The 11,591-nt window shown below is 32.7% G+C and overlaps 1 protein-coding gene across 4 annotated transcripts in view; it reads left to right on the top strand.

The window, feature by feature from the left end:
• Positions 1–11,382, top strand: part of RIF1 (replication timing regulatory factor 1) — a 62,519-nt gene extending 51,137 nt beyond the window's left edge. For 2 of the 4 annotated variants that reach the window (XM_013990617.2, XM_003359717.5), the window contains exons 31-36: positions 856–1,002; positions 1,293–1,370; positions 1,460–1,575; positions 2,133–2,286; positions 4,650–4,758; positions 5,218–11,382. In XM_013990617.2, coding sequence (XP_013846071.2) covers positions 856–1,002; positions 1,293–1,370; positions 1,460–1,575; positions 2,133–2,286; positions 4,650–4,758; positions 5,218–5,432 — 819 coding nt within the window. In that variant the 3' untranslated portion in view covers positions 5,433–11,382. The remainder of the gene's footprint in view (positions 1–855; positions 1,003–1,292; positions 1,371–1,459; positions 1,576–2,132; positions 2,287–4,649; positions 4,759–5,217) is intronic. The other 2 variants (XM_021076097.1, XM_003359718.5) reach the window with 1 other exon arrangement.

Raw genomic sequence — 11,591 nt, 5'->3', positions numbered from 1 at the left:
TTTTAGGGTCACACTTTCGGTATACGGAGGTTCCAAGCTAGGGGTCGTTTCCGAGCTGTAGCTGCTGGCCTGTGCCACAGCAACGCCACATCCGAGCCACGTTTGCAACCTACATCACAGCTTATGGCAACACCAGATCCTTAACCCACTGAGCAAGGCCAGGGATTGAACCTGCATCCTGGTGAGCCACAACAGGAACTCCCTTTTTCATCTTTTTTTTTTTGCTCCATAGATTGTTAAAATACAAGTTAACTAGTGATGTTTTGTTTGATAGATAGTAGCTCATGTTTAATTTTTACTGAGGCAGCAGTGCAACATAGTGTAGTTTTCTAAAGCAAGTGTATACAAAATCTGCCCAGTCTTTTAGGGGTCAAGCCCAGGAGACATTTATGTACATATTTAATGGTTTAAGTGCCCAGTTGTATACTTATATCAAATAGCTGAATAAGTGAACAAAGAATTTAGAAGAGGCCAAAATGACTTCAACCTGGGCTAAAGAAGACGACAGTAGACACCCAATTCCTGTGACTCTGGTACCCTCAAAGAGTTAAGAACAGAGATTGGTAAGATGTACCAGAGGCAAATTAGTACCATTTCTACCTCTGCCTTGTTCTTTACAGCCCATAGTAAGCCTTTACGATAAAGTAAGTTATCTATAGATAATTGGAATGATCTTTAATCCTGCGTAGTATCTGTGAAGACAGTTCCTAGGAAGAACTACGTGCATTTGGCTTCTAGTGAAATTACGCTTTTAAACATGCACATTTTATTTTTGGCTAACCTTATGATGAGAATTTACAGTGCTATTTTTAAAAATTTACTTGTGCTAAATAAAAACGTGACCTATGTTTTCAGGTTCGCCGTGTCTCCTTTGCAGATCCAATATACCAAGCAGGATTGGCAGATGACATTGATAGGCGATGCTCTATTATAAGGTGCCATTCTTCAAATAGTTCTTCCATGGTAAAAAGTGCTAAAACTTCACCCACTGCACATTCTAAGGTGAGCTATATAGACTTTAAAAAATACACATGCAGAGTCAGAATTGGATTGGGCAATTTGTATTTAAGAAACAAAACTACTTGGTTTGGATATTACATGGCAAGTAGCCATGATGAGAAGAGGTGGTAGGAGGCAAAAATTACAAGTAATTAATTCGATAGTAGTATTATTATATTTTAAACATTCTGAAAATTTTAAGAAATTATTGTAGTCTTGAGTTGTGAAAATAAAGTTGCAAAATTATAGTTATTTAGGGTTCTGAGTTTTTTTTTCTCCTTTCTTCTGTCTAGCATAATACCACTTCAACCAAAGGATTTCTGTCCCCAGGATCACGTAGCCCTAAATTTAAGAGCTCAAAGAAGTGTTTAGTAAGAAGTGCTTTAGTTTTCATGCAACTTTATATTTCCATCTTCAGTCAAGTGACCTCTCTTTAACAACTTTTGAAATTTATTCTCAGATTGCAGAAATGGCTAAGGAATCTGTGCCATGCCCCACAGAAAGTGTTTACCCTGCCTTGGTGAACTGTGCAGCACCAGTTGACATCATTTTACCGCAGATTACGTCCAACATGTGGTGAGTAGTTATTTAGACTTCTGGCTGATACTTTGAGATGCCGCTTAAGAGGAATGTTTAAATGATCAAGGTTCTCATATTTAGGATTGATTTATATATACTTAAACATACTCTTATTTTAGAAATAAATGAAAACAGCTGAGATAGGGCAATAATAGAATAATGTAATGTAACATTGGCCAGTATAATTGTGTACTAATGTTTGCAAGGTTTTGAATACCTTATTTAATCCTAATATATGCTATAAGGAGTATAATTAGTTCCACTTTATAAAGGTTAATGTACCAAAGTCACATAGCTAATAACTCATAATGTAATAAGTAAAGTATGAGGCATAGTCTATTTCCGGCACTATTGCTTAAGCCAGACATACACATCAGATTCAGATTTTTGTTTTAAATTAAATTCACATACGCCTGTCCTCAGTGGGCGAGTTGGGTCTATATAAATTCAGTTATGATTGAGCTTAAATCAGAATGTTTCAACTGGATAGGCCCTCACAAAGAGAATAAATATAAAACCATATGACATTTTTCCTTATTCTCTTTTCTTTTTAGGGCAAGAGGACTGGGACAACTCATTAGAGCCAAGAATATAAAAACAATTGGTGATTTGAGTACTCTTACAGCATCTGAAATAAAAACTCTCCCTATCCGTTCTCCAAAAGTGTCTAATGTAAAAAAGGCACTCAGAGTATATCATGAGCAGCAGGTAAAAACTTAGATGATAGCTATAAATTACGTGTAAATAAATGATCACGCAATGCAATTACAGAAGTTTGCATTTTAACTATTCTTGCTTAACGCTCATTTTATATTGTGCTTTAGCTTCCCTTCCCCAGTAATCAAGAGTACCTTAGTTTGCTCATTTATTTTGCACTGTTATGTATTGTAATTCTTTATTCTTCAAATTCTATTTTCCTGATCCCTTAACTCTTTATTTCCTCCAAATTGATTTTGGTTTCATCACTGTTTCTAAATATAAACATTGTACAAAAATCTTGCAGATCTGTAGTTAACCAGTATTTTGATTTTGATATCCAACACAATTGTGACTGATTTTTTTTTACTTGTTATTCCTTTGAACTTTTAACACATAAATACTTTGGGTTATTTCAAGATTCTTAGGAAAGCCAAGATTCTTTTCCCTTATGGAATACATACATGGAAATTTTTGTGTATCATTTCAGAAGGATTTACAGATACTCCTGAAACCCATTCATAAACCTTTACATATTCATTGATACTATGCCAAATTGGGAATAAATGGAAAACAGGATGTTTTTAAGGGTAAAACCAGTGTTCTGTTAGAATTTCTGAGACTGGACTTTGCTAACTACTGAAGGCTTGATAATTTTCTTGAAAGTCCTAGTTTTAGTATTTATTTGATCTTTAAAAATATTTGCTAACCAGTTTAAAAAAAAAACAACTGTTAGTGATTTTCAGTCTCATTGATAGAGTTTAAACTGCTTTATTGAGATTACAGCCACATAACCCTAAAATTCACCCACCTAAAGTGCACAATTAAGTAGTTATTTTATTTTTATTTTTAATTTTTAAAAATTTATTTATTTATTTTGTCTTTTTGAAAAGGGCCGCACTTGCAGTTTAAAGAGTTTAAACTGCTTTATTGAGATTACAGCCACATAGCCTAAAATTTACCCACCTAAAGTGCACAATTAAGTAGTTATTTTTAATTTTTTTAAATTTATTTGTCTTTGTCTTTTTAAAAAGACAAAATAAATAAATTTTATTATTTTTTTAATATTTTTTTTTATTTTCCCACTGTACAGCAAGGGGGTCAAGTTATCCTTACATGTATACATTACAATTACATTTTTTCCCCCACCCTTTCTTCTGTTGCAACATGAGTATCTAGACATAGTTCTCAATGCTATTCAGCAGGATCTCCTTGTAAATCTATTCTAAGTTGTGTCTGATAATAAATTTTAAAAAATGAAATTTCAGGAGGTTCCCAGGCTAGGGGTCAAATCACAGCTGTAGCCACCGGCCTACACAGCAGCATGGGATCTGAGCCTCATTTGCAACCTACACGACAGCTCCCGGCAATACTGGATCATTAAACCACTGAGCAAGGCCAGGGACTGAACCTGGATTCTCATGGATACTAGTCAGATTCGTTTCTGATGAGCCACTACAGGAACTCTAGTAGTTATTTTAATATGTTCACAAAGTTACACAATTGTTCACCAAGACGTAATTTCAGAACATTTTTGCTCACCCTGAAAAAAAACCCTGTACTCATTAGCAGTCAGTCCACATTTCCGCCCCAGGCAACCACTAATCTTTGTATAGATTTGCCTAGTGTGGACATTTCCATAAAAGTGGGATCATTAATTTGTACTCTTTTGTGACGTCTTTAACTGAGCATAATATTTTCATGGTTCACAAGAATTAGTACTTCATTTTTATGGTTAAATAATATCTCCTTGTATGGCTGTATAATATTTGGTTTTTCCACTTATCACTTGGTAAACATTTGGGTTGTTTGGTATAATACTATTCATAACACTATTTTCTATTAGGAATATACTGTTAGGTACATTCATATACAGGTTTTTTGTGTGATTGGATGTTTCTGTTTCCTTTGGATGATTACTGGGTCATATGGTAACTCTTAACATTCTAAAATTAGTGTTTTCTCAATCAGCAATCAGCCCTGGGAACACCTTTGAAAATTGTACTCTTTTTAAAAAAGAAGCCTGTGTATTATTTATGGTTAGACATCTCTGGCTTAGATTTGCTTTTCCTGTGTTCCTGAACCTAGAGAATATAATGTAATTTTTCTTGGCTACCATGGTTATTTCTGTACAAGTCCATTAGAAAATGTTTTAAATTCTTTAACCACCTTTTTGAAGAAATACTATGTAATGCCATTTTTTGTGTTGTTAGTAGAACATGGTTTCTTAGCAGTATTACCTAAGCTAATATGTGATGAGCATTGGAACATATTGTGTCAGATTCTTTTCCAGCATTAGAACTCTTAGTCTTGTTAAAAATAACTTAAAATTTGTCGGTTTTGTTTTTGTTTTTACTGGCCTGAATATAATCAAGGTGAAGTCTCGTGGACTAGAAGAGATTCCAGTTTTTGATATTTCTGAAAAAACAATAAATGGAATGGAAAATAAATCTGTTTCTCCTGATGAAGAAAGACTTGCCTCAGGTATATTTTAGCAAAATGGGATGGTTTTATAACATTAGCCAACTTTCTTGAAGAAATATTTTATGATTTTAGCTTTAATTTGTCCATGCCCTGTGAGTTTGACACATATTTTTTTTGTGTGATAGTTACCAAGTACATGAGAAAAAATAACTGATTTCCCATCATATGTCTTGATGCTTTTTCTCTATCAGTTTTTACTCTGTCAGGGTCTCAAATAAGGATATAAACTGAACATTTCATTCCAGTTATATTGTTCATAAAAATGAAGTAGTTGTGATTTCTTTAATGGCACAGAGTAAGCTATGGTAATTTTTCTGTTGCCTTGAGCAGAGGTAATAACTCAGGCTGCACTCTCAATTTGAAATCTAGGCACTTAAACTTTTTACTAACACTTAAAAGGAGATATAATTTAGGATTTATCTGGAATAGGTTTAATTATGCTTTCTTTCTTTCTTTTAGATTTAATTGATCCTGTTGCTTTAGAAACTCCATTATCTAAAAACCTTGTGGCACAGATTAGTGCACTCGCTCTTCAGCTGGATTCAGAAGATCTCCATAATTATTCAGGAAGTCAGTTATTCGAAATGCATGAGAAACTTGGTAGCATGGCAAACTGTATAATTAAAAATCTTCAGTCACGTTGGAGGTCACCAGCCCATGAAAATTCTATTTAGTATTTTAAGAAAAATATTGAAGTTTTCTTAAAAAAAAATTACTAGATTTGTCCATTCATAAAGTAAGTTCTGAAATAACAGCACAATTTCAGACAATGTTTGCAAAGTTAATACCATTTCAAACCCTAAACAATGGCTTGTTAAGTAACTTCAGTTTTGTGAGGTCATTTTTTCCCATGTAATGTAGTTTCTTGGCTGCTAGACAGTTTTTCCAAAAATTTAAATATCTTACTAAAATGTGAAAACAAAACTAGAAACAAAAGCATACATTTTATTTCACTTACTCGTGTATATGCTAACATTTCATGTAATATACCTTGTTCTAAGTAAAATTGAAAATTTTTATTTGAACTTTTTGCTGAACTGATAAGGTGTTTATAGTTGATTTCTTTTTCTTTTCTTTTTTTAAGAATTTTTATTTGTTGTACTTGAGGTTGAAGAAATTTGTTCTTGGTAAAATACCCCAAATGAGATCCAAAGGAATTGGAACACTTTTCACAGATGTCACCTTGATTTGGACAACTTTAAAGAAAAAATACCAAAATTTTCAAATTTTTGAGTTAAATATTAAAGCAGAATTTACTAAGATTGCATTCATTTGTGTTAGAAAAGATTTGTGCAGCAGTATATGCCTGTGAAAATTACTCTTATGAGATATATAATATTCTTTTAAAAATGCATGGCTATTTGTACATTATGTATAGATTAAGTCTTTAATTTATAAATTGCAGTCTTCATTAATTGCATGAAAGTTTTCTGCAGCTTCTTGTGAATACCTTTATTATTTTGTTTAATAGGAGCTTAATTTTGTATATATTGAATACTGAGATATCAGTACAGACAGTAGAAGTGCTTTGTGGGCTTGCTGCAGATGTTTGTAGGATTCTGTATCTACGAATAAAACAGATAGTTTTGTACTTAGTTAATAGTCTTAGTTAAAACACAAGTTTATTTTCTAAAGTAACCAGAAGGAGTAAAGTTAAAGATATGAGTGTTACATTACCATGTTGCTATTCATTCCCATAACCTTTCTTTTTCTTTTGGTTTGGAAGAGGGTACTAGCCGCTAGAAAGCATGCCTCTTTACATCTCTTTTTAATGGGGATTTAGCTTGAGTATTTTCATTATAACTTGGACCAGAAGAAATCTAGAGTTTATCTGCTCTTTTCACCTATACCTAAAGCAAACTTGGGAGAAATTTAAAGGTGTTCTTTCAAAATATGTGTTTTAACTACTTTTAAAAAATAAGGTGTATATAATTAAAACATTTGTAAACTTTACCAACTAGTATTAGTGCCTGACTTTCCATATTTGTTTCATCTTTTTAACAGTGAGAATATCTCATTTGTTTTTTGAGTAGAATGAGTGATCTTCTCAGTTTCAGATTTATTCAGAACTAAACCTTGAAAAGGCACACATTCTTCAGCAACTTATAAAAAAGTTTAATCCTTGTGTCTTGGTTAGCTTTATATTCAGAAGGCCCATCACCCAGTCACAGTAAAAAATTGGTGTGTTTTTTTAATAATCTATTATCATTATATTATAAACAATTGGGGGTCTAAGTTTGCTGTTTATATACTGAGGATGGTTTTAAAAGAAATTCTAGGAACTTTGAACTGAGGACTGTAGGGGAATAACTAATGAGAAAATAGAAAATTTTTAAGCAGAATTATAATTGTGGTTTAAATTGTCTTATCATTTATTTCCCAAGTATTTGTTAGTAAAGAGGTACGTAAGTTTTCAGTGAGCAGGTATGAATAAGAAGGAGCGTTTATATGTATTGAGAGTAGTCAGAGTTAGCTCATTCTGTCTGTATACCTTAATATTTGTGTGAACTGGACTTGTTTGGAAGTTCTTGGGAAGGTGAAAAGTATAGCAGAAAATGTGACCAAAAATGATTACCATTTACTTAAATCACTGAGTTTGATGTAAGCACAGATATTAATTTAAAAACATTGTGGTTCAACAGGTATGTGAAAATATTATTTGTGGGCAAACTCTAGTTTGCTAAATCTTTGTTGATAAAAGTATATATTTGAGGCACCTTATTTTCAGTATTCTTGCCTTAAATCTTTCTGTGAATTCTTTCCTGAGTGATTCCTAAATGGCAAAAGACATTAATATTCTTTATTCATCTACACTGTGTATTGTTTCACTATTAAAGTGAAATCATTTTTTTCACATAATTTCTAATGGTTGATAAAACATGGCAAATATTACTAAGAATACTCAAATGTGATCTCTTATGCATTTATAAAGAACATAGTTGCATGCAGAACCATAGTATAATTTTTCATATTTTAAAATGCATTTCATAGGGGATTTAAATTTTCAGTATTTCATTGAGCCTTATTATTAAAGATGCTGTGCTGTTTGAACAAGTTTGAAAGCCATTGTTGAAGAATATAGAGTTTGTTTTGCTCTAGTTCTTTGTATAGGATGAATCAGGTTAAGTAATAATGCAATAGGACAATACAGTCAAAAAGAAGAGATAAATGTGTACTTTAAAGCATGGTAGACCCCAACATTGCCCATGATTCTTTTTTCTGTGTAGTTTGGTAGTAGAGATTCTGTTCCATATTTAAGAATCATAAACATGTCAAAGTTGGATTATATCTTACCTAAAATAAAGGTGTTAGGACAAGAAACAAAAGTATGGAGAAATGGGAGGAGAGTGTAGAGTTTTGTTTTTAAAGAGAGTAATTAAAAATGTGTCGTTTCAAAGGCAGTTTCAGTTGAAATTTAACAAAAAGTATGAAAGTCATATTTTCCCTTAATGCCATTTCTTCCAACTTTGACCTAATAATACAGTAAGAAAGGCCTAGATTCCATCTCATTCCATAATTGATTTTCAGGGAGGTAAGTTGTGAGTTAGATTTGGAGGCGATAAAATGGCATCTGTTGATACTACTAGGCTGAGACTTGAGTCGGGGGAAGGAGCTGCTTGCTCATCTGTACAGCCCATGTTTACTTCACCCGTAAGCCAATAGAAAGGTGTATGCAAACATTAGAGTAAGGTTCTGACTTCTAAAATAGTGCTTCTCAAACTTGCATATATTTGTAAGAATGCAGATTCTGATTCAACAAATCTGTGAGGGAGGCCTAAAGGAATTTTATTTCTAAGAATTATCACGTGATACATACACATGCTGTGGACTGCATTTGTGGTAAGTAGCAGGTCTGAGAGGCTTTAAAATCTAAATTAGGATTTGATAACCCAAGCAGATTTAAGTCTTTAGAATTATTTGCCACAAAGGATAAAAGATAAAAAGCAAGTCTTTTTAAAAGTAACTTTTTAAAATATATGAATTGGGAATATAGACTGGTCTTGAAGGCTTCAAATTATAGTTCAAAAATTTAAAGAAAATCATTAAAGGTAGAATTTTGATTCATTAGGAGCCTTTTAAATATGGAAGGTACTTAAGTATTTTATGTTATACAGAACCTTACTAACCAGTTTGAATAATGTCGAGTCTTAGGAGTATATGTGGATTATGTTCTGATATTTTTGTTAATATAAAAGGTAAATTTTCCAACTGTTGGAGATGCATTTAGTCTTAAATGAATCTTGCCTTCCAGGTTATGGGACTTCAATATCTTATTAATATATGTTGAAAACAGACTACCCCTAACTAGGATTAATTTGGCAGTAAAGTTAGCGGTGCCATTAGTCTGACAAATGTGCCTTATCATTTTAACTGAAGACCTCTGGTGACTGCTGTTATACTACATGGTTGAAACTTGTTTTATTGTAAAATGGAGTTGAACGTGTTCAATAATTTGAGTCTCTAAAAAATGAGTTTTTCCTGGCATTCTGTTATATTTCCCTCACACTTAAATACTTTAGAACTGCCTTCATCCAAAGCACTTAAGGAAATGTCACCAGAAGATAAGCAGTGAGTTTTAAAAATTGGTTTATCAAAATTTATTGATTATTCAATCTGTAAAACATCTGGGGTTTGTGGGTTCTTATGATCAATTATGTCTGTTACGTGCCAGGATTTATATACTGCTCTTTGAAAGTATCCATTAAAATCTGACTCATTTGGATTTGGATAGCTACTGCAGCAGAGTAGTTAATATAATTATGAGTGTTTGCCCAGTTTTTGGAATATATTGTTAAAATTTTACAATGTGGTCTTAACCATTTTTTTCTTTATATGCCAAGCCTTTCACCAAAGAACAGTTAAAACCAAACATGAAGTGCCAAGCTATAAATGCTTATTCCGCTGAAATATGCCATTGGAATAAAATATAACATCTCCCCTTACCTGAGTATAAAATCAAAGGCAGTATTTTAAATTGATGTCACATGGAAGAAAAAAAATCTACATAGCTTTTGGTCTTACACTAGTAGTAAGAGGGAATGGTATCTTTAGCCCAGAGTGTGCCACTTCAAAATTGTGGATGAAACAATTACATGCTGATAGAGATTGATGCCTGCCAGATAATAAAGAGATAGGGAAATTGATGCACTGCCAAATGATAAAGAGAAAGGGAAAGACAGATTGAGCTGAAATAGTAATAAAACAATTAGGCCGTTAAGTATAGAGATAAATAGTTGCATATATATTTGAAAATGGCTGGCAGACAGTGGCCGCAGAAAGTTATTCTATACATAACAATTAATTAATGTTAATACTTCTCTTGGGTAATTATTTTAAAGTACCTTATTATTTAATACCCCATCAATAAATAATTTCCAACAAAAGACTTTATTTCTTAAATGGATGAACTGCACATAACCAGAAAGTTCACTTTCAAAATAGTGTCAGAACTGAAAATGGAATGTAGTATAATAGCTATTTTGACATTTAATTGAATGGTTAACAGGTATCTGAATAAATTTTTATGGAATGGAAATTTTCTAATAGAAAAGTGGAATTAATCAGTTTAAGTAGGGGAAATGAAAGATGGCAATCTTAACCTAGTAAAGTTTTTAATGAGCAAGTGTTGAAAGACTGTAGCCTGCTACCTGTTTATACATCTAATGAGCTAAGAATGGTTTTTGCATTTTCTAAATGATTCAGAGTATCAAAAGAAGAATAGTATTTTGTGACATGAAAATATATGAAATTTTATTGTTCATAATAAGGTTTTACTGAGACACAGCCATGCTTATTTACATATTTGGCTGCTTTTCTGCCACAGTGGCAGAATTAAGTAGTCTGAAATTCTGTGGCCTGTGATGCCAAACATATTTACTGCTGTCTGGCTTTTACATATTGTGTGTCAGTCTTTATCATAAGGGATAGTTTTGTTGATTACTTCTGGCTGGCAGAATAGGGATTTTGACTTTTTAAAATTTCTATTGCCCTTTATTTAGGTTTTTCTTAAAATGTGTTTGCCGTGGATATTAAGGGACCTGAAATGTGAAGGAAAGATGTCTGGCACTAATTGGTTAAATCACACCTGTGAAAACAATTGGGGGTTTGGGGAGTTTGCTTTCTGTGTTGGTGAGTAATCAGTTGCTTTCAATCTACACACTACCTCCTGTGGCTAGACTTGACTAATACGCACTTAGAAAAGGACTGAAAGGAGCCAAATCAGTCATTTGTTAGCCCTGTAACATTTCTGTTTTCATCACTTGATAAACTCTAGGAGAGCTTAGTTTTACATTCAGAAAGTATTTATATTTGATAAGTCAAATGTTTAAGCTGAAACTTCACAGAAATACCTGTTCATTCCTCAGCTGCACTAGTAGATAAGGGTGCAGTCAGATTTGTTAGTGTAATGCTTTATACAGTGTTTGAAGCAGGTAGACCTATACTAAAATTGTGTTTTCAGGTTCATTATGACTGGGTTGAGGGAAGGAGAATCTGTCTGATCCAAAGTAAAACTTTGATGATCTATTGAGAGTTAACTGTTATCAGCTTGCCAATTGAAACTGGATATTGAAACATTTTTAAAGAAATGCACTTTAATCTGAAATAAAATAAAAATAAAAACAATTTTGGTACTTGTTTTTCTTTGGTTTTTGATTTTTTTAATTGTTTTGTGTTAGTGAGGTTTCCTGAAATGAATAATAGCACAATCCAAATACCAACCTACAGTGAACTTCGTAGTCCTCCACAATCACACGAACCAGATACTCTTGCCTTCTTTGGTGGTCTGTTTTGAACTATAGAGCATCTTTATTCACATTTGGGGGGGGGGCACA

Source organism: Sus scrofa, chromosome 15 (genome assembly GCF_000003025.6).
Source record: "Sus scrofa isolate TJ Tabasco breed Duroc chromosome 15, Sscrofa11.1, whole genome shotgun sequence".
Taxonomy (NCBI): Eukaryota; Metazoa; Chordata; class Mammalia; order Artiodactyla; family Suidae; genus Sus; species Sus scrofa.
The sequence above is the reverse complement of the archived record's forward strand: the minus strand, read 5'-3'. Positions and strand labels throughout refer to the sequence as shown.